Below are 25,667 nucleotides of genomic sequence, written 5' to 3' on the forward strand. Positions count from 1 at the left end.
CCCTACTGCCTGCCGGGCCGCCGGGCCGCCTCGCCCTGCCCCGGCGCCACGCCGGTCGCCTACACCGCAAGGGGTGGCGCGACGGCCCGGCGCAGCGCGGTGCAGCCAAGTTGCTGCAGTTACAACTCGGCGCGAAGTGGAGGGCGTGCGGGTCGTGCCTGATGATCCTTCGCCGCTATTTCCGGCCGGCCGCACGCTTGATCACTATTGACTCGCCGTTGAATCATGGAAGGGGTCGAGGCATCATCGGCGACGTGCCGTCCGAGTGCCTCTCGTTTGATATGCTGTAATGTTCGGTTCGCGAGGCGACGCGAGGAGGCGGCCTTCCCCGGAAAGGGCTCAGCAGCGGACCGCTGTCTCTCTCCCTCTTACATGGAACACTCGGCGCGTGGGAGAGAGACAGAGCGATGCGTGCGGACACGCTCTGCAGGGTGGGCCCGGGGGGCAGCCCGGGTCCCTCCTTCGCCGCGGCGAGTGCGTCCACCGCAAGTGTCCGAGATGGTGGCGTCTGGCCTGTACGTTGACACCCACCTCACGTGACATAGCAGCTACCCGAGGCAGTGTTACCACACGAGTAGGCAAATTTTCCCACGATGCTCGCCGTTTGATAGGGTTGCCAAACCTCCGCCGGCTTAGGGCTTTGCCTATTGAGGTGGCTTAGGTCGGCCACCCTTCCACACTGATCGTTGGAACTTCCACCTACTCGTGTGGCGACGCTGGTCCAAGCCGAGTGCGATTCCAGGCCGCTTCCTCGTTTCCAGAGGCGATGGCTTCCGGAGGAAGAACAGGAGCGCGCCGCTGCCGGAGTCGGACGCGGCACCGCAAGGGTCCGAAGGGGCTCCGGCCGCCCCCATCAACTTCTTCGCGCTCAACTACGTCCTGCTGGCGCTGTCCGGCATCTGGCCGCCCGACGACCTGGCGCCCCCCGCCCGCGTCACGTACATCGTGCTCAGCTCCATCGCGCACTTTTTCTTCTTCTACTCGTCCATCACGTGAGTGCACACAGCGGGCCAGGAGACCGGCGCAGGCGGCCGAAACTCGAGACGCGTTTTCAGCTCCAGAGTCTCCAACCAGGACTCGAACCCAGCGTGTGACCCCACCAATGGATTCCTCGTTCGGAGAGCAATCCATTGGTGGGGTCACACGTTCGGTTCGAGTACTATTTAGCGACCCTGCAGCTCAAAACGCGTCCTGGATTTCGACCGCCCCCACCGGTCTTCTGGCCCACTGCGGACAAACGACAGGGAGCGAAGCCAACGCTGCCCGTCTGCGTCAGGTATACTGGGGCCATGATGGGCATCGACAGCATCGACAAGGCCACGGGGGCGCTGTGCGACCTCTTCGTCATCTACCTATCCATCTACAAGATCTTCGTGCTGCTCAAGAACAAGCAGCTGATCCGAAGCCTCGTCGAGGCCCTCAAGTTCGACATGGACGTGCAGTACGCCCCGCTGAGGCGCGCGTGCCGCGAGCACGAGGAGCAGACCCACAAGCAGGCCACCAAGGTGAGCTGTGAGCCAGCTAGCGCCTGCGAAGTGACGATAGGCAACCGGCCGGCTGCGACGCACGGCTGCGCGGCGCATTGCCTACCGTCCCGGCGCTCCGAGCGCCCTGACCTTTTCAATGCTCCGTGCTTCGCGTTTCCCAGTTGACGTTCATGTACTACATGGTGCTGCTGTCCGTGGACGCCACCTACATCTTCATGTTCCTGCGCGCCGAGTGGAACGACGTGGTGGGCATCCCGCAGTGGGACCCGCTGTCGCTGCGCCGCACCAACAACTTGACCTTCTTCTTCTACGCGTGCGTGCCCATCTCGGCCGCGCTCATGTCGGGCATCCACACCACCGTCTTCGACACCATGATCCTGTCCTTCAGCATGGGCCTCGGCGCCAAGATCGACAACCTGGCGCGCCTGCTGCGCACCCTGGAGGAGGAGCCGAAGCATGCCGCGCACGGCGTGCACGGCGACGGCCTCGTGGAGGTGCACCGCGAGCGGCTGCAGCGCCTGCACGACGCCGTGCGCCTGCACCAGCGCATCATCAGGTGTGGTGCCTACACGGCGGCGAAGGGAAGTCGCCTCGCGAGGCGTGGAGGATGATTTTTCTTCTGTTTTTACAGATTCGTCGATGAGTTGGAGAGCGCGCTGTCCTCCATGTCCCTGGCCCAGCTGCTGGAGTCCCTGGCTGCCGTCTGCCTGCAGGCCTACCGGCTCACCGCTGCCCCGGTGCGCTGTGCTGCAGTGTACTCCCTCCTGGAAAATCACCACCCCGATAATGAAACTTGAGCGCCTCGTTTGTTTTCCTTGTCTCCTTCCCAGCCTTCGCCTGCGGAGGCGGTGCCACTGATCAACTTCTGCTCTGGCTTCTTCTCCAGCTGTGGATCTTGTGCTGGAGTGGAGAAAATATTGCGACAAGGGTACTTTGTATTTTTAGTCAATATTTCTGAGTTTTAATGGACCCGCTCCAGACTCATGTTAGTGATTTTTTTAAAAAATCCATTTTACAGAGCAAGAACTTGGCCACAATAGCTGGCCGGTGCCACTGGTTGGGAGCGGGCAGGGACTTCCAGAACGACATGCGGATGATGATGCTCAGGACACAGCGGCCCTTGTGCCTCACTGGCATGAAGATGGTCAAGCTCAACTACCCTGTGTACCTAGACGTACGAAAATGAATGATTTGAGGCACCACTGGGTAGACCTTGAGTGTCAGGGTTTTAAATGCTTTTTCTAACAGCGATGCCTGTTTATTTCAGATTGTGAAGAATTCATACTCCTTGTACACCTGCATGTTACGCATGAAGTCTGACGAGACCAAGAAAAAGAAGCGTCAGTAAGCAGTTTGAGGCGCATGTTCTTTTGGGAACACGCATTTATTGGCTATTTTAACAACTGTGAACCAGGTAACAACAAAAACAAAAATAAATACATCAACAAATGTTCAACAACATATAAATATAATACACACCATTTTCTTCAGAAATATAACAAAATTGTCTGTTTGAATAAGATTTTGACGATGACAATATCACCTCCAAAAAAAAAGACCAGGGAGTTCCTGAAGAATGGAGCCAACAAATTTCACGTAGCAGAAATCTCCTGGCGATCAGTTAGTTTGAACTGTGGCGCGGCAACGGTGGTTGGGAATATGGCCACTGAGGGCACTGGACGGCACCGTCGCTTCACGAGGATATACTCCACATCCTGGCACCTGTCGCTCCGTAGGCACGGGGTATCGCCGTGCGCTGCTCCTTCCTGAGGGTTGCTGCAGTCATCACCTGCAATCACGCCCGCCAGTTATTTTTATCCACACCATGTTTGTGCATAAACACACAAAAATTGCAGGGGAGAAAAAAAGAACGCACTGACCTCTTTTCAAGACTGCTTTGCATCTCCTTTTGTGCGAACTGTTAGCTCAATGTTCAAATTGTCTCCTTTTACAACTCATTTCTTGAATGAAGACACTGTAAGTTGGAAATAAAAAATAAGCATGTATTTGCGTAGAATACGTAATGTTTTCAGCAATTTATACTCGCCTCACACTTGCTGCATCTTAAGGCCAGCCCCAACAATGCCTGAATCAAGTGAAATCATGAATGGTATTGATAATTTTTCTACTGCTGTCATTTTCTATCGTCATTCCTTCTTTAAAATGTTTTCTATAATTTTGTAAACTTTTGATGGAGTGTGAGCTACTTTCTCTAATAGTGAACAAATTAGTGTTGACTGTGATTGCCCTTCATTAGCGACACAGATTTTCTTTCATCTTCTTTGAAATTTTTATCCTTAATACAATCAGCACTACCAGCTTGGAACATCTTCTTTCTGCCTCCTCCAAGTCAAATTGCACTAAATTTTCAAGTTCTGAAATCAGCATTTCACTCGGATTTTCTCCAGCTTCTAAAAAATGAATCATCTACCAAAGAAAGGGAAATAAAAATGGAGTTAGCATTTTTTGGGGAGAAGGTGAAACAGAGATAATTGTCTTTTACCTGTTTGTCAATATCCGACCCCACTCTGATCGAGTTGAGTCCTGGGTGAACCAAAGAGCCAGAGCACAACGAGTGCCTCTTTTCACTCCTTGAACACCATGTAAGTTTTCATGTCCTGCTGAAAACCCCACTAGCCGACCACAATTGGGTTTGATGGAGCTCTATAACATTAATCACAATCAAAAATTTCATTGAATGAATCAGAGTCAGTGAACGTCAAATAATAAAATAAAAAAATATTTAACTAACTTGGATTAATTTTCCTAACGGATCAGCGCTGAATATGAATTCCCCACCATCAAAGTCATCATTTAAGTACAGTAGAGCGCTGTAATTCAATCACAATGAATAAGTTTCTCCACACTGACATGACATCATTTTATTGAAACTATCTAAGGTTCACCTATAATCCCTCCAGTAATATGCAGGATACGTTTTTACACATCTTCCTTCTTTCGGAAACCAACAATTGTCAGCATGAATCTTGTGACTTAATGCTGAACCATTCACTGATTTCCCTGGAAAAGGTTTCATTCAGTTGGTACATTGTAATTAAAAACTGTAATTCATTGTGGAGTGTACTTTGCCACATACCAGGCACAGAAGAGCGACAAACAAGATGAGTGAAACTAAAATGCAGATCGCTGTTAGAGATGTTGAAGTAGGTAGCAATTGAATTTTTACCTCTTTCACTCAGGCTCAGAAAAAGTTTTAGAGTTGAAAGTTCGATCAAGCCAAAGTTTACCATCTAGAAGAGAATTTAATTTAATTACCAGTTGCCACTAAAATCTGGAAATATTCCAAAGGAATCTGTGTATACCAAAGCAGCCTGGCCTAATGTAATTCCTTCAAATATTTCAAGTGGTGAATGAGGGGTTTTGTTACCATCATATCCATCGCCTCTCACGCCATTCACCTGTGAACAATTCAGTACAATAAATCAGTTTTGGACTCTCAATTTTTGCCTGTCCCTACACATACCACAATACTTACTTTTGCAAACTGCACAAGCTGCTTGCATTCTAATTCATTGGCAAGACCATCAACTACAAAACGCTTCTTGCCTCCTAAGTCACTTTCTCTTTGAAAATTAAAGAGGGGTCTTCTGGACGACTTCTTTAATCTTTCCAGCTCTTGGGATTTTACCTGGCTCAATAAGTATTCATCCAAGTTTGATGTCATGTCACTGGCTGCAGGGTAGATGTTTGGTTTAGTGTTATTACCCTTGACTTCCTGAAGTAAATTCTGTTGGGCTTTATATTCCGAGATATTTTCTAAAGAAATGTTTTGTTCACTAAATGCTGAATGGAGTGGATCTGTTTGTTTCCGTGGGGGCTTTTTCCCTATCTCGCGAATCTGCAGGCCAGAAAAAGTTATTCACACACAAGATCTGTATTAAAATAAATGAAATAATATGTACTTTTTAAAATAAATGTGTATGAAAAAAACTACCAGCAAAAGCAATACTATTTTTCCCAAACACTTGTTACACTACTCCCAAAACAAGCACAACAATATTGTTTTACCTCATTGACATTGAACATTAAAAATGTTCTCTAAGTTGTTAGTTATCCGCTGGCCAATTTCAATGAAAAACCACGAAGTAAAAGGATAGTAAAGACCCAAGAGACCAAAAGAATAGTGAAATAGAAAGGATAAATCCACAACAAGTTGAAATAGAAAAATGTTAAATTTATTAATAAGTCCAGTTAACACAGATAAGTACAAATAGAAATGGCATCACAGAAATATCAGTATTACAACATGGCAATCAGTCAGTGGCATCACACTCTCTGATCGAATGATTTTAACAATTGAGTACTGTAAAAATCGTACACTCATATTCCCATTCCATAGGTAAATCTGAAATATTGATTACCCTGAAATAAAAACACAAGTATGAAGCTAAGGGAAAATTTTGTACAATATTTCAATCAAATGGGTAATCTATTTTCAAGAGTAGCAAGCGGCAAAGAGGAATGTCAATGCTCATGCAGATGAAACCACCACAGAAAACAAAAAACAGAAATTATATAACCAGGCAGCATGCAACTTTGTTACATAAACCTTGTGAGGCTGTCTATCCCTCAAAATTTTGAATAGCTAGGAAGTACAATGAGATTCTCAGTACAAGCATGCAACATCACTTTACCTCATTTGATGGAGGTATATCTTTCTCTTCCAAGTCCGGAAATATAAATTCATCTGCTACAAATTTCAACAACGCATCCTCATAAGTCTGTCTGTGGATGTAATCAACAGCCTCCTGCAATAGTGTTAAATGCGAATTAGAGGCTAGTTCCAAAGATAAACAAAGGCGCAAACAATTTTTGCTATGAACTTACAGTGCGAGGCTGCAACATACTGGTTTTAAATTTTGGCAATGCTTTGTAGTACGCAATGTTTTCTAACATCATTTCATCTGCTGGGAGGAACATGAGATATGTAGCAGCAGCTTCACAAGCGTCCTTTAAGCGCCCAACTGCAACACAGGTAAAAGTGCAGTTCAACCATAACATCCAAACAGATGAACAAAATTAAAAATATTTGAGTTGCTTGCAATGAGATGATGACATACGTTTGAAGTAAGAAAACTGAAGGTAATTGTAGTGTAGCGGCAGAAAGTCATCGTATCTTTCTCCATTCATTTGACTTAACTTGGAGTGGCACTTAGTTTTGCACTTCAGGCAATAAACATAGTGGTCTGGAAGTACATAATTCAGCACAACAGGGAAAAATTAAAAATCAAAGAAGCAGAAGGACGAGTAGCTGGAAGCACCTACTTGTGATTGATGGGGTAAAATCTGGTAACCACCCTTGATCAAAAGGCCCCTCACAATCAGCTCGACATCGATCAACGGCATTCAAAAATTCATGTAGTGATTCCTCCAGATTTGATACTGCAGATTCATAATTTTCTGAGAAGTAAGCATCTGTACCCGCAAGATATAGTGGAACGTATGGCTGGAACATAAAAAATTTGCTGATCAAGTATATTTGTATAGTAGTGAACAAACATTATTCAGCTGAGTTGAAGTCCTGTGCCTACCTCTGATTCGTAATTTTCAAGCTTATTTGCATCCACCTCTGGCATTGACAGATAGTATTGAAGGTTCTGCCTCATTATGTCATTGCTCGGGTCGTGAGAAATAATAGTGAACACAGCCGATGCAGCCTTTTGAAACTGCAATGACTGAAAACAAAGAAAATGGTTAGTTACACATCACTATACAATGGACAAAACACAGAGATCACCGAAAAATTTACGCAGTCGGTAGGACTCGAACCTACGCTCCCAGAGGGAAACTGATTTCTAGTCAGTCGCCTTAACCACTCGGCCACGACTGCGACCTGTGGAGAGAGCAGTAGCGCAAGTAGCGCACTCTACAGGCTCGCAGCGGCGGCACGAGCATGGTGGGGAGGAAAGGGGAGGGGGCGCTGTGACGTCACAGCGGCAACGTCGCGGCCGGTCAGCGGCGGGCGCGCGCAATTCAAACTGGCTCGGCACGGCAGCAGAGCGGAGGAGCGGTGACGGCCGGGGCCGGCTGGTGCTCGGCCCACGCAAAGTGCCAGTGCGACCAGCTGATAAAGGGCTGGGCTGGGCTCGGCTCGGACAATCTAATCTGGGGCTTCGCGCTTCGCTTGCGGCTGAGTGTTTCGTCGCTCTGTCTCTCTCGCACCCGCACGGGACGGCGCACGAGTGCAGCGAGTGCGAGGGAGACAGAGCGACTGAAGGGGCGCGCTTACGCAGTGCCGCAATCCTTTGCGGATTCGAGCCGTGCAGAGCAGGGATTTGATACGGCAGTTTTTGGCAGGGTGACTCGGCTCGTGACGTTTGTATACAGTGAGGGCGAACTGCGCCTGCCTGCTCCGCCTGCCCTGCCTGCCCTGCCAGGCCACGCGGATGCGTTCCCGACTCGCTTCGCCCAAACAAACGCAGTGAACGCCCCACCCCCCGCAAAGCAACACTGTTGCACGGCGCACAGCACGCAGCGGCCCACGCCCCGCGCGCCTCGAGTCACTTCTAGTCACTTCTAGCTTCCAGCTGACTGACTTCGATAGTCGTGCGGGCCTGAGCGATAGGCGCAGCTACTCGCTGTCGCGCGCGCCGGCTGCGCAGGCTGGGCGGCGCGGACGAGACGGCGGGCCCTTTATAGAGGCCAGCAAGCAATCAACACATCAACACATGGCCAGGGCCGAAGGCGCGTTGGGGATGACTACACTGTGTGGGATGACTGGGGTGTTGCCAAAATTATCGCGCTGACCTGCGACCTGATAGGCGCTCGGATCGGAAGCGAAACGCTGTGCGGAATCAGTAAGCAGGAAGGAGGCTTCTCTAGGAACGGCGCGGCCGAGCCGAGCGTGTCTGGTGGACGGGCCGAATGGGCGGCGTGAGGTGCGGTCAACAAACTGACGTCTCGTCGCTCTGTCTCTGTCGCACTCGTGCAGCGGCCCGAAGGGGTGCGAGAGAGACAGAGCGACGGCTATCACGGGGGGCGGGTGAGGAAAACGAGTACCTGGTAGTAGCAGAGCTGCAGGTACTCGTACGCCTTGAGGTCGCGGAACGCCTTCTGGTCCGAGGCGGCGATGGTGTCCGTGGTGACGCGGCCGTGGAAGGCGCGCCGCTTGCACTTCATGATGCACAGCGTGGTGCGCAGCAGCTCCTCGGCGTGCTGCAGGTGCTCGATGTCCTTGTCGAAGAGCGGCGGCTGCCGGCGCGCCTCCTGGCCGCACTTGAGCCGACAGTCGATGTTGGCGCGCAGGAAGTACTGCCACTCCAGGATGGCGTTCTCCAGCGCCGTGGCGCACGTCTTCCAGTCCTCGCTGAGGTACGCCTCCACGCCCACGCGGAACCACGCGGCCACCGACCGGTTGGACGCCGGCTCCCGCGGCTCCGAGGACACCGACGCCGGGGTGCTGAGCGCGGCCGGCGACGGCGTGGTGGCGGTGTCCGGTGCTGGAGAGGTGTCGGCGGCGTCCTGGGCGTCTTCAGCCGCGGCTGCCTGAGGGTTGTCGTCGGCGGCGTCCTGGTCCTGGGCGTCGGCGGCTTGCTGAGCCCCTATAGGGTTGTCGTCGGCGTCCTCCTCGCCGAGCGAGTCTACATCGTTGGCGTCGACGGCGTTATCGGCATCGTTGGCAGGGTCGACATCGTCCAGAGCGTCCACGGCGGTGGCGTCCTGGTGGCTGCCAACGTGCTCCTCAACGGCGGCGTCCTGGGCGTCGTCGACAGCGTGCTCCTCGGCGTCCACCGCCCGGGCCAACTGGAGCAGCACGACGACGCAGCACAGCAGGGCCAGGCCCTTGGCGCCCTTGACCAGGCCGATGCACAGCCTCATGGTGCGCGGAGAGCCATTCCGAGTGACGGACACGCGACACGCGCGCACGATCCGAAGCAATGGGCACGACTCGTCAAGTGAAGCGCAGCGCGTGCGTGCGGGGGCTGCCTGGGGCCCGGGACGCCGACGCCGACGGATGTTTGTGGTAACTGAAACCGAACTGGGAACGGGCTGACGAAGCGGAGGAGACGAACATAACCGAGCGGGAAGGGGGCCTGGGGCAGGGGGGCCGGCGAACCGAACGCAGCGGAGGGGAGGGGCAGCAGCCGGCAGAGGGCAAAATAAAAGAAACAAAACCGACTCGCGCCTGTAGACTGATTCCGAGAGTCGCTGTCTCTCTCGCACTTAAAGGCGTATGAGTGCGAGAGAGACAGAGTGTCGAAAACGACTCTCGGCTTCAGTCAGCGGCGCGTCGACGGCGTCGCATCGGGAAAGGAAAAGGGACATTGCTGAGCGCCCTCGTCTTGCGCTGCCGGGGCGGAGCGGGGCGGGGCGGGGCGTTCGAATTGGGGCGCGGCACGCATGTGTCCGCGCGGCCCTGCCCATGACCACCCGCTGCGCCACTGTCAGGTTGAGGCGCCGCTGATTCCTAGATAGCCGATTGTGAGATAGCGTGAGCCAGCTACCGTGCGACGGACTGCCCGTCAGTCTGGTCTTCGCGATGCAAGCACTGGCGGCCTTCGTCCTGGCTTCGGCCCTTCTGGGTGAGATGCACGTTCTTTGTCGTGCTATTGGCTATAGCGAAATGACGAGTAAATTATGGCAAGGCCATGGAAAGTAGTAGTCGGCTATCTGCGGACCGACTTCGAAGAGCGCTTTCGTCGCTCTGTCTCCTCCACACTCGCGCTGTGGCGATGAAGCAGTCTGCTCAACTCGACTTTCAACCCCGATTTTCCAGGTGCGATCGGCCCCGCCCTCGTCTGCGGCGCCGGGGTGCGGGAGACTGGTGAGTGAGGTGGCGGACCTGGGTCACTTCCGGTCCGGGTCACTTCCGGTCCGGGTCACTTCCGGTCCGGGTCACTTCCGGGTCACTGCCACGACCAGTCCCTTTCGAGTGACAGCGCTGTCTCGGTTCCAGGCCCTGGGCACCTCACTTCCATCGTCGAGATCATTGAATCATTTCCGTTAGGCATCGAACCCACTCACAGAGCATCGGGGGTGCTGATCACCCCCAAATACGTCCTCTCCACCAAGGAAGCCGCGGGGAAGCCTGGCATTACCAAGCGGCGCCATGTAAGTCGGATCCACGCGGGTGCTGTCGCTCTGTCCCTGTCGCACCCCCTCCGGACCTCTATGCGCCCCCTGGGTGCGGCAGAGACGGAGCTCCTGCGCCTCGTGACGGTCACGACGGCGCTCTGTCTACGCCGCAGGTGGTGGTGGGCCGCAGCGCTGGCGGCGAAGGCGTCGCGGTGGAAATCGACTACAAAGCCAGCCCGGAGCACCCCGACGGCCTCATCCTGCTCAAGCTCCAGGAGGACGTGAACCTGGACGCCGTGACCAAGGCGGCCAACCTGCCGCACGGGAACACCGACAACACGGGTACGTCGTTCGACCAAAGGTTTCGGCCAGGGGGTGTTCGCATCACGCGTCTGTCTTCGTCGCCTGTATGGACTCCGAATAAGTGCGAGAGAGACAGAGAACGTGACGCGATGACCGTTGTCGCTCCGCAGGGGCGAGTGCGCTGCTGGCCAGCTGGGGCAGCACCAAGGACAAGCTCCAGTCCTCCACCGTCAACGTCCTGACCAAGGCCGAGTGCGTCAAGAAGGGCGTCAAGGAGGGCCTGCTCTGCTCCGCCGATAAGGGCAAGGGGGCCTGTGGGGTGAGTACACGCCGCCACGAAAATACCCCGCTGGTGTTTGAACCCGGGCCGATCAACTCTACGGTATGCGCAGGGCGACGAGGGGAGCCCCATCGTCCAGGACCTCAAGAACGGCGTGTACAAGCTGGTGGGCATCGTGACTGGCGCCCAGGACGTCAAGACGTGCCTGGAGACCACCGCCTACTTCGACGTGGCCAAGTACTCCTCGTGGATCCTGGACAAGGTGTACGGATAGGCCGCGTCGCTCAACGTCAAAAGGTTCAAAGGGCTGTGTTTATCAATGAAGGTTCTGTAAATGAGAGAGGTGAATAAAACTATGGCTAGCTCACTCGGCTGTCTGTTTCTTGAAGCTTCCTCCTCCCCGCACCCTGCCCGCCAAGCTGCGGTGGTTCGTAAGGACCAACCTAACCTCAGTAACACCGTGCTCCGAAGTACGAAACCGTCCCCCAGTTTAAAACCTCCCGCCGGGTAGCAACCCTCTCCTCTCCGGCCGGAAAATTGATGACAACGGGGCGGGAGATAGCGAGTCCTGCAATAAAGAAAGCGGCTGCCGATGTGTTCCCAGGCTTTTCCAGGGGAGGCCCTGGAACGCCTCTCCGTCTCGAGGCCGCGCCAGTGCGCCACACGCCAGGCCCAGGGCGGCACGGCCCAGGGCTGCCAACTTGCGCCCTATCTTAACGGCTTCCAGGTCAGTAATCGCAGTCACAGTTGGGGGCAGTCCGGCAGGCAACCGTCGTAAACCCAGCGCCGCTCAAGCCGAGCCCTGGCGATGCCGAATGGGTTGCCTACCCGGCAGGCGGCTCGCGCGCCCGCCCGAAGGGCCAAAGGGTTGCCTACCTCCGGGCGGCGGCGTCGCGACGCCCAGCGCCACTCCGTCGCTCTGTCTCTCTCGCACTCACGGGGCGTTCCGTAAGGGTGCGAGAGAGACAGAGCGACGCAAACCGCTGTGCTGGGCTCCGGGGCCGCGCGGATGATCGAGATTGACGGCAGCGTCGGGCAGCACGAGCCAAGGCGGAGCGGTCTCTCTCTCTCTCTCTCTCTCTCTCTCTCTCTCTCTCTCTCTCTCTCTCTGACGAACACACACACACACAAGGCGCAGTGCGGGGAAGGTCCAGCCAACTCGATCCGCTTGGCTCACTGTTAAACGCACAGCGGTCTTCGCTCCGCTCCGCTCCCTCTCATTTTCCTTGCCGCGACGATGACGGGAAGGAAGGCGCCCCCTGCGGGGAGGCTGGGACTGTAGCGCGGTGCCAGGGCGGAGCCAAGTGGCAAAGGGTGCAAATCAGACAAGCGTGAATGTCTGCATGTCTGCAGCGAGGGTCGCTGGCGGTCGCTGGTCGCTGGGTCGGACGGCGCGCCATCACGGAGCAATCCAAGCAATCCGAGGAAGGCGAGAAGAAGCTGGCGGGCCGCGATGAGCGGGGGAAGGGAAAGGGATGGGAAGGATGCACGAAACAGCACGGCCGGGTGGAGATGCATATTTATCATTGGCTGCATTCCATGAAGACTTCCTCTCTTGTTACTGCCCGCCCCCCGCCCCCACCATAAGAGGGTGCTTTTTTTTCACCGCCCCCTCCCCCTCCCCGTCGCTCACGCCCGGTCGCCGGGGCCCTCCTTCTTCGCAGTGGTGCTTCGCAGGCGCCGCAAATCGTTTTGGACACCCTCCAAGACTGCGGAACGAAAAACAATAGCGCCGCGCAGCGCGCAGCGGGCCGAGAGCCTGCCCTGCCCAGCGAATCCGAAAAGCGGATGTCTCTGTCGCACCCGCAGGGAAGCCCCGCGAGTGCGACAGAGAGAGTCGGTCTTTCTGAATCGCCCGGCAGAGGGCAACGGCGCAGCGGCCACGGCAGCCATGGGCCATGTGCAGTGTACACGGGGTTGCGGGGAAAAAGTGGAGGGCGGGGCAGGGCGTCGTGGCCGCTTGTCCGCCCCCGGGCCGCCCCCGGCCCCGCACCTATCGAGATATCGAAGCGGACTCGACCTCGGGGCCTCCGGGACGGGCAGCGGAGACCGATTCCGGAGGGTCACTTCGTGGCTCTGTCTCTCTCGCGCCCTCTTCCGGGACGCCCCATGAGTGCGACAGAGACAGAGCGATTCTTCCGATCGGCAGCCCTGGCGATGGCGCGGTCCGGCCGTGCAGGCGTGCGCGGGCCACGCAGATTACTGCTGGCAACGCCTAATTGAGAATTAATGCGCATCCCCGGGGCCCAGGCCCGGGGCCGCAGCAGACTGAGAGTCGTCTTCGTCGCTCTGTCTCTCTCGCACTCATGGGGCGCCCCGTATGTGTGCGAGAGAGACAGAGCGACGAAGGAGTCCGCAGGGCGGCAGGGCGCGGCGCGGATCGGAGGCGCGGGCCCCACAAGGGCCGCAAGACGAGGTTCCGTGCGGGAGCCTCACCTCGAGCCCCGAGCCCCAGGCCCGGAGCCCAGAGCCGTCTCATCGCTGGTTCAGCGGGGCACTGATGGTGCTTAAATAAGGGGCCTGATTAACCCCGGGAGACACACTGCTCTACGGGAAAGCAATTAGCGGTGGGCAAGCGGCGCGGCGAGGAAAGGAACGAAGCGGCCGATCGGCAGGCAAGGCGGTGAGCAGCAGACTCATTCGTCGCTCTGTCTCTCTCGCGCTCGTGGGCCGAGCCGTGTAGGTGCGAGAGAGACAGAGCGACGAAAACGACTCTCGGAGTCAGTCTGCAGGCGGTGAGCGACTCGGGACCGGATTGAGTTAGCGGCAGAAGAAGCTCGGGACCTTTCTTTCCTTCAGCCGCTTCGAAAAACAACAAAAAGAAGACGGGGAACAACAACACGAGGCAGCGAGTTGTCAAAGCGTGGCGTATGCTTTTCCGCGGCTCCACCACACTGCCAAGGCACTGCAGCACAACACCGCGAGGGTAGTTGTAGTTTTGGGCCTGGAGTTTGGCTCGCCGCGGCTTGCCGCTCTCGCCGCTCTAGCGGTATCGGCAGCACTCGTCTTCCGCATCAAGAAACTCTCGCGGGCCGCGCGGGAACAGGCAAAGAAGCCCAGCAAAACACTACGAAAGCAGCGAAAAAAAAGATGGAAATAGAAAAGTTGAGAGTGGTGCGCCGGATTCGGCTAGGCGAGGCTAGGCGAGGAGGGAGCGCCCTATGCACCCCTACCCCTTTTCGGCCTTTCCCCTTTTACGGTGTGGTGCCCGCACTCCGCGGCAGCGGGGCTAATTAACGTGCGTGGAGGCTGTCATCCACAGAGAGCGGTGCCGAACGCGCCCTGCGTCTCTCTCGCACCCCCACGGGGCGCAGCGGGTGCGAGAGAGACGGACTAGGGGCCGCACCGGCTTTGTGAGTCTAGCGCGACCCGCCGAGCGATTCGGGGTGAGTCGCTCCGTCTCTCTCGCACCCTGGTGGCAAGTGCCATGAGTGCGACGGAGACAGAGCGACGACTCCGTGGAATCGGCGCAGCGCGACGCCTTTGACGCGGTTGCAGGGCCCTGCAGGGCTGCACACGTGTCAGGCACTCCAGCCTGCACTGCCGCCTGACTCCGAAGGACTCTGTCTCTGTCGCACCCATAGGCGTCGCCGGGGAGTGCGAGAGAGACAGCCGACCTTTGGCACCAGGCGGCACGGAGCAAAGGGCGCCGCGGGCCGCCGTGCCGGGTAGGCCACCCATCCGCCACCACGGCCGAGGACTTCCCTAGACCTCCGTCGACTCGACGAAGCTTCTTCCCAAACCATGAGCACTGGACAGTTTCGACGTTCCGGCGGTTCGAGCCTCTCCATTGACAAGATGCACTTTTTTCCCTTCCGCACTTTTCTTCCCGACTCGTCCGTCCGCGATGGCGCCAGGGCAGCGCCAGGGCCAGCAAGCAGCGGACCAAATATTTAGATTTCTAATTTCGATGCAAATAGAGCCATTGCCGGCGTTAAAATGCGCGGAGCGAGGCGGCCGGCGCTGAAGACGGGCACGGCACTGCCAGGGCACTGCCAGGGCACTGCCGCGGCGCCGTGGCACTGCGCTGAGTGGCAGGCAGGGCAGTGGAAAGGACGGCAGGGCAGCGATTTGGAGCAGATGTTGATCCTTGCCAAACTGGAGCGAGTTGCACCGGAGCTCATCGCTGAATATCGAGAGGGAAAGAAAGAGAGAATTTCGTCTCGTTCGCTTCATTCCGATGGCGGGGCGCCGGCCGGCCCGTGGTGACAGGTGCGCCCGTTTTTAGCACTTCGCAGAAAAGAAGGACTTTTTTTACAAAGACTCCCAAGGAGCCTAAAGGCAAGCCACGTCAAAATGACGCCAAAATGACGTCGAATGATGTCACTTCAACGCCAAAATAGACCAAATTTTTAAGAAGTTCTTTCATTTTAAGGTTAAGGCGATATTATTTTGATTTTTCTGCTCGCCTAACAGGCCGTTACAGTCGACAAGAAATTAAAAATACTAACGTGTCATCGGATGAAAAAGAAGAAGGAAGGAAAGCTGCTCCCTTTTGGGGAGACATTGTGAGGGGGTTCGCGGTGTAGAGAATGATGGGGTGGGTCGCCACGCCGGCAAGTTTGGGCGGTAGCCAGCCCCGCCAGTCCTGCCGGCCCACAGCGCCGATGGCATTTGACTGCTTTGCCGGCCAACGGGCAGTGGTCCTATCGGCACATTTACCCGTTTCCGTGATTTGCGAACCAACGCGTTTCCCGAACACCCGCTCCGGATATGATAAACCCTGCCAGGATGGCATAGAGAGGCATAGGGACGGCTGATTGTGTAAACACAAATCACGTCAATCATTAGACATCCGAAAAATTTTAAATTTTAAATTTTAAAATACTTTTACGTACTAACGCTACCCAACTAATTGCTTGTTCTACCTCAGGCAAGCCGAATATCCGTGTGCTGGCACATTTTGCTTTCAGCTGGACATTCAGCAGTAGACCAACCAAAAATAAAAAGCTCTCTAGAGCAATCTGGGCAAAAAAAAAAAATTAACAAAAAACAAATAAAACCTAGGTTTTGGTGAGAGTTTTGGCTGCGCGGCTGCAGGCCATGCGAGCTTTGTGAGCGCCTCGCTGCTTTATTCGGAGCCATTCATCGCGGCGAGACAATGACCGCCAAAATTCCCTGATTAGTCTGGAAAAGCCTGGAGGACCCGTAAGGACTGGTAAGGACCGCCCCCTCCCCCCGGAGCAGTGAAGTGCGGCGCGCGCTGCCCCCCACAGTGGGCCAGAAGACCGGTGGAGGCGGTGGACGCGTTTTCAGCTCCAGAGTCGCTACATGGGACTCGAACTGAACGTGTGACCCCACCAATGGATTGCTCTCCGAACGAGGAATCCATTGGTGGGGTCACACGTACGGTTCGAGTTCTATTTAGCGACTCTGGAGTTCAAAATGCGTCTAGAGTTGTGGCCGCCTCCACCGGCCTTCTGGCCCACAGTGCCCCCTCCCCCCGCAGCCATCACGCGCTGCGGTTTTTACGCGCCGAGTTTACGCGCTGGACGGCCGCCGTGTCCGCGGCGACGGCGTCGACCCTCGCCGCCGTGACGGCCGTGGAGGTGCGAGTGAGTGACAAGTGTTATGGGGATCGATAAATCGGCCCGCACAAAAGGCCGCCGCGGTCGTCCAGGGGGTCTTTGAGGCGCCGCGGTGCATTCACACCAACACGCGGGGCCTGGTGGTGCCTGGGGGGACGCGAGGGAAAGATGGGCGATCCTCCCCCCGGCCGGCCCGGCCCACCGCCAGCCCACCGCCCCGGGGCCCCGATCGTACACCGTGCAGTAACAACCCCTACCCGGTGTTTGACCGCAACTAAATTGGATGCAGTGACCGCTCAAAGTCAGCAAAAACGGTGATTTTCTGAAATTCATCCACTTTTTGACCATTTTTGCGAGACCGCTGCTCGCAAACTATCAGCGGTCAAAGCCTTACCGAGGCGGGGCATAAAAGAGTAGGGTCTTCAGAATAGTAAGGCGTCGGGAAAGGTCTTTGACCGCAACTAAATTGGGTGCAGTGACCGCTCAAAGTCAGCAAAAACGGTGATTTTCTGAAATTCATTCACTTTTTGACCATTTTTGCGAGACCACTGCTCGCAAACTATCAGCGGTCAAAGCCTTCCCGAGGCGGGGCATGAAAGAGTAGGGTCTTCAGAATAGTAAGGCGTCGAGGAAGGTCTTTGACCGCAACTAAATTCGATGCAGTGACCGCTCAAAGTCAGCAAAAACGGTGATTTTCTGAAATTCATTCACTTTTTGACCATTTTTGCGAGACCACTGCTCGCAAACTATCAGCGGTCAAAGCCTTCCCGAGGCGGGGCATGAAAGAGTAGGGTCTTCAGAATAGTAAGGCGTCGAGGAAGGTCTTTGACCGCAACTAAATTGGATGCAGTGACCGCTCAAAGTCAGCAAAAACGGTGATTTTCTGAAATTCATTCACTTTTTGACCATTTTTGCGAGACCACTGCTCGCAAACTATCAGCGGTCAAAGCCTTCCCGAGGCGGGGCATGAAAGAGTAGGGTCTTAAGAATAGTAAGGCGTCGAGGAAGGTCTTTGACCGCAACTAAATTGGATGCAGTGACCGCTCAAAGTCAGCAAAAACGGTGATTTTCTGAAATTCATTCACTGTTCGACTATTTTTGCGAGACCACTGCTCCTAAATTATCAGCGGTCAAAGCCATCCCGAGGCAGGGCATGAAAGAGTAGGGCCTTCAAAATAGTAAGGCGTCACGGATTATGATTGCTAACAAGCATATAGACGCAGCTGTCGCCCAAACTCAGCCCTAAACACAATTTTAAGACATCCGTCTACTTTAAGGCCAACTTTGCCGCGCCGCAACCCCCCAAACGAGTGTTAGGAATCGCACACCCGAGGCAGGGCATCGAAGAGGAAGGTCTTAAGACTACCCAGACGCTTCGGGAGCACGATTGCCGACAAGCGTTTGGACGTAGCGGTCGCCCAAAGTCCGCCCAAAACACAATTTTAAGACGTCCATGTACTTTAAGGCCAACTTTGCGGCGCCACTGCCCCCGAACGAGTGTAAGAAATCGCACACCCGAGGCAGGGCACAAAGAAGAAGGTCTTAAGACCACCCAGAGGCTTCGGGAGCACGATTGTCGACTAGCGTTTGGACGTAGCGGTAGCCCAAAGTCCGCCCGAAAACACAATTTTAAGGCATCCGTGTACTTTAAGGGCAACTTTGCGGCGCCACTGCTTCCATATAACTCTTTCCGAGGCGTTCACTCCGTGTTGCTCCAGTTCAAAAACCGCGCCTCTCCCCGCTCCCTGGAGGACCCGAAGGGCGAAAGGACGAAGGGGACAGGAGCCAACGGAAGCCAGGCGGTGCGCATGCGTCGCGCACCCCTCGCGTCGCCACCGCCACGCCGGCGAGAGGGTCCCGGCGCCCGCCGCCAGGGCGCGCCACTGCCGCTCTGTTTTGCAGGACACCCGGCGTCGCGGCGCGTCGCGGCGCGGGGCGGGGAAGGATCAGGAGCAGACCGCGAGAGAGCGTCGAGCCGAGAGGGTCCTGTCGTCCGCGCCAGCCGTGCCGCCGTCGCCGACGACGTCCTCGTCGCGGAGTTCGCCGCCCCGTCCGCGAAGCGTCCGCGCGCCGCGCGCCCTTGGATACTCTGCGTGTGTGTTGTGTCTGTGAGTCGTGCCCGCCCGCTGGGTGCGGTGGGATAGCCCGCGAGTGGTTCAGTGTCTGTGTGTGTGTGTGTCCTGCCCTGTCCGGCAACTGCTGAGCACTGCTGAGTGACAGGGACTGTGCTAGTGTTGTGAAGTGCTGCCCGCTGGGTGTTTCCCCGCCGGTACCTGCCGGTACCTGCGACCACGTGTCATGAGGTGTCGCTGCCGAGCGAGCGTGCGTGTGTGTGTGTGTGAGTGAGTGCGTGTGCGCACTGGATTTTCTCACGCCGCCCCGAACGCACGCTCCACCATGCCGTGGCCGCTGCTCTACATCCTGCTGCTCGCCGTCAAGGAGGTGTTCCCGCAGAAGCCCACCTTCACCAAGCTGTCCGACATCTACTGGAACGCCACGAATCCAATGTGAGTGCGAGGGCTCCCTCGCCGTCTCTCTCGCACCCATGCGAGTGAGAGGTCGGATGGAGCGACGAAGCACTACCGGCTCGCGTTCATCCCTCGGGCCGCTGCTGGTTGCCCCGGCGGGGCGCTTTTTCCAGGATACCGACGACCCAGCATATCGCCGGCCTCGCCCCCAAGGGACTGTGCCAGAGCGGTTGCCTAACAACTCGCCGGCCCCGTGGTCACGTGTCAGTGCGTGTCAGCTGATGACGTCACCGCGACCCGAACCTCTGAGGTTCGACGGCGGGCACGTGTCAGTCCGTGTCAGCTGATGACGTCACCGCGACCTCTGAGGTTCGACGGCGACCCCCCGCCCGGCCCTTCCTCCCCAGCGGTGTTACGTCATTTCTATCAGATCGGATCGCCAATTTTTTTTCCCCTCCGCGCGACGTGCCGCGCCGCAGTCCGTTTTGTTCTCCAGAGGATAACATAGATCCGGTAGTCGAGCCGCGGGCAGGGCGGGGCGGGGCGGGGCAGGGCGGGTTGGCGGAGGAGGGGAGGGGGTGGAAGGGGGTGGGGGAAGTCCCATGTACATATTGTTCCGGGGCCGCTGGTCGCGAACTGGGCTTTTATATTCATATCGGTGTGGGTGAGCGGGGCGGGGGAGGGGGGATGTTTCCCGATACGGGAGACAGGACGCACGGGATCTCGGCTTCCTATGTCACCCCCTCGTCGCTGCTCTGTGAGACTGACTTTCCGGCAAAGAGTCGATGCTGACCGACTCCCAGTACGAGAGGGATGACACGAGTGTAAGCTTCGCAATTATAGGGGCCAGAAAAAAGCGGTCAAGTGTTCGGTATTCGAACCCGCGATGTCACACTTTCCGGCGCGTTGTGTCGGTCGCTAGTTTTGATAGCGCCCCGTTCGCTCCGCCCCTCTGCCGCAAGTTAGTCGTCCTCCATCATGGTCGGCGCGACTTGGTCGCTGCACTCACAGTCGCGGCGCGGCGTGGCGTGGCGTGGCGTGGCGCGGCGTGGCTGCGTTCCAGTTTCGCGCCGTGCCAACACCCGTGTCGAGGGGTCGCGCTGCCTTTCAAGGGAAGTGGAGGGAGAAGCGCGCTGGAGTGGTGCGGGCTGGTGACTTATGCATACCTAACTGTCAACTCAGAATGGGTTTCCGGGCCGCGGGGGGGGGGGGGGGGGGGGTTGTCGATTGGCTGGCGCTTCGTTTCCAGCACCTGGCGGTGGATCCCTGCTCTACTCTTCCAGGGCGTGGCGCGCCATGGCGGGGTCGCGGTGGTGGCAGTCGGTCCACAGCCCCCGGATTCGGTCACCGCCGTCAACCCGCAACAGGCGGGGCCGGCCGGGCCGGGGTCGCATCGCAGACAGATCAGACGGATCAACCAAAAAAGCACCAACGAAAAAAAATAACAACCCAAAAAAATCCGGGCGCCGGTGTTTGAACCGCTGATCCTCTGGAAGCACCCCACCCACCGGGATCCACCCTGGCTGTTATTGCCGCCGCCAAGTCAATTAAAAGTGGCGCGTAACATCGCCCCGATGACGTAATGAAACATTTCACATTTCACGGGAGGATGGGCGCCCCGTGTTATTCCAGTGGCGTGCCCCAAGTCGCTGCGTGCAGGCTGGCGAGGCGGGCGAGGCTGGCTGGCCCGCTCTCCGCCGCGGCGCCGCGGCCTCTCCGCGGTTCGCGCATAATTCCTCCCTCATTTCGCTCGGCTGGAGACTGGCAGTCGCGCTGTCTCCCTCGCGCTCGCGCGCCGCGCCGTACAGGTGCGAGAGAGACAGAGAAGGACTCTCGGAATCAGTCTGCTGCGCGGCGGCAACAACGCCGGGGATGAAAATTCCCTCGGAACGCCACGTGGGCTGCGTGCGTACACTGCGAGTCTCTGCGAGGCGGGGCGGCGGGGCCCTTAGCGCACGCCTGTGCTCGGCGTGCTCTCCGCCACGTCCTCGGCCCCCGACGACGTCCTCGACTGCACCCCGCCCCGCCCCGCCCCCCCCGCCCCGCCCCGCCCCGCCCCGCCCCGCCCCCCCCGCCCCGCCCCGCCCCGCCCCGCCCCGCCCCGCCCCGCCCCGCCCCGCCCCGCCCCGCCCCGCCCCGCCCCCCCGCGCAGCGACTGGCCGCCGCCGTATTTTATTTCGGCGGTTTTGATTGGTGGTGGTTTGGAATATTTTGGCTGGATGGGGTTCCCCCAGAACAAAGCGCCCTCATTATACTGAAATGCAGAAGTTGGTGATACGCTGATGGAGGGGGAGGGGGAGGGCGGGGGAGGGCAGCATCTGCAAGTAATGGCCTGATTGCTAAACAAATCCATCGGCAGCCCCGAGGCAGTCCCGCGCCAGTCCCGGGGGAGTCAGGCCAGAGTCGTGTGCACCGCCGCTTCAGGTGGGGCCGCCCTAATAAGCCGGAGGTAAAATTAAAAAGAAAAACAAAAACAAAAAAATTTAGAACTACTTTATGCCCACAGAGTTAGGAAGAAACAAACAGAAATCTTGCAGAATTGTGGCAGACGTCCAAAAAAGTTTTTTTTGCCAGGTCCCTTCTGATTCTGGACGTAAACAAAAAAGCGAATTGAAAAATGACAACTGAAAGGCGCGTACAACGCAAAGCACTACGGGAAATTGTTTTTCATACTCCCCGAGCCTCCTCTTCCACACAGCGGCCGGCCAGGGTGAGTCAAAGTATGTCAATTATGGCATTCATGTCAAAGTGGTTGACGTGTTTTGTTTTTGCACGTAAGTGTGAATGTGTGTGATATGGAGATGCCGCTCGTGTACCCCCCGCCCCACACACACACAAACACAAACACACACACACACACTCACACACCTGTCACACACGTCAGCCACAGCGCGCGTGCTGCGCTCCCCATGCGTGACTTTCCCTCTGTGACTTCACCTTGTTGATTTATAACACATTTTCCATTTTTCTTTATTTCCCTTTTATTTTGCGTGTCGTGCATTTCCATGTGAATGCTGCGCCACGCGTGCGGACGTGTGCAGTGCAGGCATTCCCCCAAAATGAGCGAACGAACGAATGAACGCTCGAATGAATGAATGAATGAATGAATGAATGAATGAATGAATGAATGAATGAATGAATGAATGAATGAATGAATGAATGAATGAATGAATGAATGAATGAATACGAATGAACGCACTTTGCGCATCCCCTATTGCTTATTGAAGACATCACTTGTGTGAACCGTTGCCTCTTGTTTATGAAGTACTGGCAAACGAATGAATGTGGGGCGGTATGAATGCAGGAGAGGAGGAAAAACGATGCAGACACATGAATGAACGATGATAGGCGCCATGAATGAGTGAGAGTGAGAAAGAGAGGGAGAGAGTGAGAGAGAGAAGGAGAGAGGGGCTGGTCAATACTGCGATAATGGGTCACGCTCATCGCGATCCCAGCCAAACAATGAGGATTTCCTCAAAGGAGGAAACAATCCAGTGGGGCCGAGGCGGGCCGGGCGGGTGGAGTAATTACAGCGGCCTCGTTTGTCGGCCCACAGTGTAGGCCCTGGCCCAGCCTTGGCCAAGCAAGGATGGGGTCACACGTTCGGTTTGGTGAAACCTTGGTGAGGTTGGGTGAAACGCGTCCCCAAGAGGGTCCGGTGAAACCGGTCATTGGCACTGTAGCGGAGCGGCCGCCGACGTCCGCGGATTTCCCGACCCTTTCCTTGGAAAACTTCTGCGAACCGCCCGCCGTAAATTTGGTTCTAATTGCCCATTCTGGTCATCCCGGCACAAGGCTGGGCGCGAGGCTGGGCGGCCCGCGGCCCGGGGGCGGGGGGAAGGTGTTGAAAGAGGCTGGAAAGAGGGGAGGGGGGCGGTATCGCCTACACGGCAGCCCGCCACGCGAGTCGGCCAGGCCCGCCAGGCCCGCCGAGCCCGCCAGGCCCGAGGCGGCCTGGGGTGCTAAATGCCGTGGACAAGAGGCATAGCTGGAGCCCCCCTTCCAGCCCTCCCAGCCCTTTCCTCGCTCCCACGGCCGGCGCGGTGGAGCGGCCAGAGAGATAAGAGTGAGGGAGTGAATTCCTCCCCCTCCCCCCGCCCACGACATACAGGCCGGCAAGTCGAGCTATCGCGCGGCCCATTCCCGCAGCCGACTTGTCCGTCACTGCCGAGGGCACTCCCTGTCGGCCTCCGAAACGGACGGACGCATTGCAAAGCACTTGGTTTCCATGCTCTGCCTGAGTAAGTTTGTCTTGTAGACAGACGGGCTGAGGTGGGCAACCCTTTCGACTCTGGCGCATCGGGCCCATAATTTCAGCAGGCGGAACGCAAATTATCTGCGAATTTCCGCTTCATCCTGTATTTTGCTCACACGCACACACGCACACACACACACACACACACTCACACTCACACTCACTCACTCGAGGAGAATCGCCAAACAAATCCAGGGGCGGTACATTGCGATGCGTCCCGGAGTCCGGGACCGGAGTCCGCCTGGAGTCCCGGGCGTCTGGCATACTTCGGCAACATGTTATATTCAGCCCGGCCCGGCCCGGCCCGGCCGCGCGCCGGAGCGAAACTCTGCCGGCTCTGTAATTTTGCTCGGAAAACGACGAGATCGCCTCCCTTTATGTAGGAATGGCTTTCTATTCATCGGGCGAGGGAGCACGCTCAGGGAGCACGCTCCCGGCGTACGTGCGGGAGAGAGAGGGAGAGAGAGAGAGGGAGAGGGAGGGAGAGAGAGGGAGGGAGAGGGGGAGGGAGAGAGCGGCGCGGAGCAGAGGCCGCCGCGTGTGTGCCAGTCTGCCAGTCAGCCTTTGTGCCGACTCGACTTTTCCATTTCTCGCGCGCGGGCTGGAAAAAAAGTGGAGAGGGAAGCGCGCGCCTTTCCGGATGAAAAATTGGGCCAGTGGTCCGCGCGGCGAGCTGCGGCGCCAATACCGGCGAAGCTCCATCCATGATCCCCCGCGAGCCGCTAGATGACCGCCGGCCTGCTCGATGACTGCCGTGGCGGCGGAGGCCGAGGCGGGGGCACGACGGCGAGGCGATGCACCGCGTTTCCACCCCATCGCCCGCCCCGCCACCCCCACACCACCCCCACACCACCGCCACCGCGACGCTCATGGCGTCGTCTATGTGTGCTGGTTAGTTATGCATGATATTATCAGCGTGGCCCACTAAGGTGGCATTATGTGAAAACCGGCGCCCGCCCCCACCACTCCTTCCGCCACCCCCCTGCCCGCGCCTGCCTGGCCCCCTCGCGGTACCAACGCCACAGCCGCCTACTCATACAGGCGCCGCACCCGGTCAGAAACCCCGCTCGCAGGAGGCCTCCCCAGCGGTATGTCTCTCTCGTACCTGCGGATCGATTTTTCTGGCAATGATTACCTGTGCGCGATCAAGCGGTGTGGGAACGTGGAGGGGGAAGGCGGCACGCGTCGGGATCATCGCAGCACTGCAAGAGGAAGGACCCTCATTATTTTATTTGAGAAACTTTAGAAAGAGAGAGATAGATAGAGGGCATTCCGCTAGGCCGACGTGCGTGTGTACGCGTTCCCCCATGTAACGCTACACCCCAGTGGCCGCGCGTGGCAGTAATTTTACTGTTCTGGCCCGCCGCCGTGGCCGCCGCCGTGGCCGCGTCGTCATGGCCGCCGTCTCCGTGGCCGCCACTGACCCCGGCACCGCAATATCGGAGCGAGGCGGGGCGAGCGAAAGGCGCGTATCTTGGGGCTCCATCACGCGCACCATAAACAGGCCACTTTATTTTCCAAGGGGATGTCCTGTCCCGCCTGACCTAGGCGGTCCCAGGCCGTCCCAGGCCGTCCCATGCGGCGCCATGCGGCGCCGTGCCCTTATACCCTGGCCGGCCCTATCTCCCGCCATCTTTCATACGGCTGGCGCGGGAAACCCTTCAAACGTCTGCCGGCCGAATTCAACAATTTCGCGTGTGGCCTCTTCGTCGTCGCGGACCTCCTCGGCGTCGTCCTGCTCCCCGCCTCGCTCCTGACTCCGCCTTTTCCACCCGGCGGGGACTTCTGGACACGGCTGTTTGGGGACCCCGTTCGCACCTCGGGGCGGGGCGTCGCGGCGCACCAAAACGACGACGGTCGGGACGCTGAGCGGCGCACCACGCCGACGCCACCGCGTAGGGCGTCGGGTCGGGGTGAGTCAGGTCCCCAGGCTGCCCCCAGGCTGCCCCCAGGCGCGCTAGGGGCTTGCTGTTGAAGTAGCGCGGGGAGGGGGAGGGCGGGGAGGGTGCTGAAGCACCTGAGGACAGCAGGGAAGCCATCCTGAGTGCCCGCGCCCCGCAGCCCCGCCATGGTCTTGCCCCGACGTGCGCGCGCTGCGCTATACGGGAGCAAACATGCTGTGTTGAACACGCGTACCCCCACCCCTCCCCTCCGGCCGCCCCCGCACCGGGTGTCTCGGCCATTGAAAGCAAGGGTCATTGCAATGCCGCGCAACGAGTAGGGGCGCGGAAGCGAGGCTTATGGTCAGCGCGCGGGGCGGGGCGGGGGAGCTACCCGCTTTCTTGGGGTGGAGGGGAGCGAGCGCGGCCG

The 25,667-nt window shown here is 57.4% G+C and overlaps 4 protein-coding genes, 1 long non-coding RNA gene and 1 other non-coding gene across 7 annotated transcripts in view; 3 read left to right on the top strand and 3 right to left on the bottom strand.

Moving 5' to 3' along the window:
• The first annotated feature begins 171 nt into the window (after positions 1-171).
• On the top strand, positions 172-2,654 carry LOC117639498. 2 transcript variants are annotated; one of them, XM_034375223.1, is made up of 7 exons: positions 172-515; positions 762-992; positions 1,277-1,505; positions 1,649-2,043; positions 2,119-2,224; positions 2,318-2,415; positions 2,506-2,654. In XM_034375223.1, the coding sequence occupies exons 1-7, from the start codon at positions 226-228 to the stop codon at positions 2,525-2,527; spliced, it is 1,371 nt and encodes a 456-aa protein (XP_034231114.1). In that variant the 5' UTR covers positions 172-225; the 3' UTR covers positions 2,528-2,654. The 2 variants fall into 2 exon arrangements, with proteins under 2 accessions (XP_034231114.1, XP_034231115.1); XM_034375224.1 differs by having other exon boundaries at positions 172-992.
• Positions 2,655-2,832: 178 nt separating this feature from the next.
• LOC117639499 lies at positions 2,833-3,464 on the bottom strand. The gene is made up of 2 exons (XR_004587370.1): positions 3,368-3,464; positions 2,833-3,276 (listed from the first exon to the last, which is right to left on the bottom strand). It is a non-coding gene; the product is annotated as an uncharacterized LOC117639499 (long non-coding RNA).
• A 74-nt stretch (positions 3,465-3,538) lies between these two features.
• Positions 3,539-9,492, bottom strand: LOC117639497 (prolyl 3-hydroxylase 1-like). Its single transcript, XM_034375222.1, has 13 exons — positions 8,508-9,492; positions 7,040-7,183; positions 6,774-6,954; positions 6,569-6,694; positions 6,336-6,472; positions 6,143-6,256; positions 4,984-5,346; positions 4,811-4,906; positions 4,585-4,738; positions 4,394-4,508; positions 4,240-4,318; positions 3,991-4,151; positions 3,539-3,914 (listed from the first exon to the last, which is right to left on the bottom strand). Exons 1-13 carry the CDS (start codon positions 9,324-9,326, stop codon positions 3,911-3,913), a joined length of 2,493 nt encoding a protein of 830 aa, XP_034231113.1. The 5' UTR covers positions 9,327-9,492; the 3' UTR covers positions 3,539-3,910.
• Positions 7,257-7,338, bottom strand: Trnas-aga. Its single transcript has one exon. It is a non-coding gene; the product is annotated as a tRNA-Ser (tRNA).
• A 425-nt stretch (positions 9,493-9,917) lies between the features above and the next one.
• Positions 9,918-11,473, top strand: LOC117639321 (plasma kallikrein-like). The gene is made up of 6 exons (XM_034374869.1): positions 9,918-10,030; positions 10,225-10,272; positions 10,405-10,559; positions 10,697-10,865; positions 10,997-11,145; positions 11,219-11,473. Exons 1-6 carry the CDS (start codon positions 9,988-9,990, stop codon positions 11,378-11,380), a joined length of 726 nt encoding a protein of 241 aa, XP_034230760.1. The 5' UTR covers positions 9,918-9,987; the 3' UTR covers positions 11,381-11,473.
• Positions 11,474-18,704: 7,231 nt separating this feature from the next.
• Positions 18,705-25,667, top strand: part of LOC117639348 (ephrin-B1) — a 321,150-nt gene continuing 314,187 nt past the window's right edge. Inside the window, exon 1 of the mRNA XM_034374922.1 lies at positions 18,705-19,141. Coding sequence (XP_034230813.1) covers positions 19,032-19,141 — 110 coding nt within the window. The 5' untranslated portion in view covers positions 18,705-19,031. The remainder of the gene's footprint in view (positions 19,142-25,667) is intronic.

Source organism: Thrips palmi, unplaced genomic scaffold, assembly GCF_012932325.1.
Source record: "Thrips palmi isolate BJ-2018 unplaced genomic scaffold, TpBJ-2018v1 HiC_scaffold_11, whole genome shotgun sequence".
NCBI classification, from domain to species: domain Eukaryota; kingdom Metazoa; phylum Arthropoda; class Insecta; order Thysanoptera; family Thripidae; genus Thrips; species Thrips palmi.

What these genes read in the sequence shown, in the direction of transcription:
- LOC117639498 (XM_034375223.1), top strand. Translation starts at nt 226, where the DNA reads ATGGAAGGGGTCGAGGCATCATCGGCGACGTGCCGTCCGAGTGCCTCT. An exon ending in TTCTTCTACTCGTCCATCAC is followed by an intron (nt 993 to 1,276) that starts GTGAGTGCACAC and finishes CGTCTGCGTCAG; the next exon opens with GTATACTGGGGCCATGATGG. An exon ending in ACCGGCTCACCGCTGCCCCG is followed by an intron (nt 2,225 to 2,317) that starts GTGCGCTGTGCT and finishes TCTCCTTCCCAG; the next exon opens with CCTTCGCCTGCGGAGGCGGT.
- LOC117639497 (XM_034375222.1), bottom strand. Translation starts at nt 9,326, where the DNA reads ATGAGGCTGTGCATCGGCCTGGTCAAGGGCGCCAAGGGCCTGGCCCTG. An exon ending in TTTTACCCCATCAATCACAA is followed by an intron (nt 6,695 to 6,773) that starts GTAGGTGCTTCC and finishes ATGTACTTCCAG; the next exon opens with ACCACTATGTTTATTGCCTG. An exon ending in CGTTAGGAAAATTAATCCAA is followed by an intron (nt 4,152 to 4,239) that starts GTTAGTTAAATA and finishes TTAATGTTATAG; the next exon opens with AGCTCCATCAAACCCAATTG.
- LOC117639321 (XM_034374869.1), top strand. Translation starts at nt 9,988, where the DNA reads ATGCAAGCACTGGCGGCCTTCGTCCTGGCTTCGGCCCTTCTGG. An exon ending in CCTGGCTTCGGCCCTTCTGG is followed by an intron (nt 10,031 to 10,224) that starts GTGAGATGCACG and finishes CCGATTTTCCAG; the next exon opens with GTGCGATCGGCCCCGCCCTC. An exon ending in GCATTACCAAGCGGCGCCAT is followed by an intron (nt 10,560 to 10,696) that starts GTAAGTCGGATC and finishes TCTACGCCGCAG; the next exon opens with GTGGTGGTGGGCCGCAGCGC.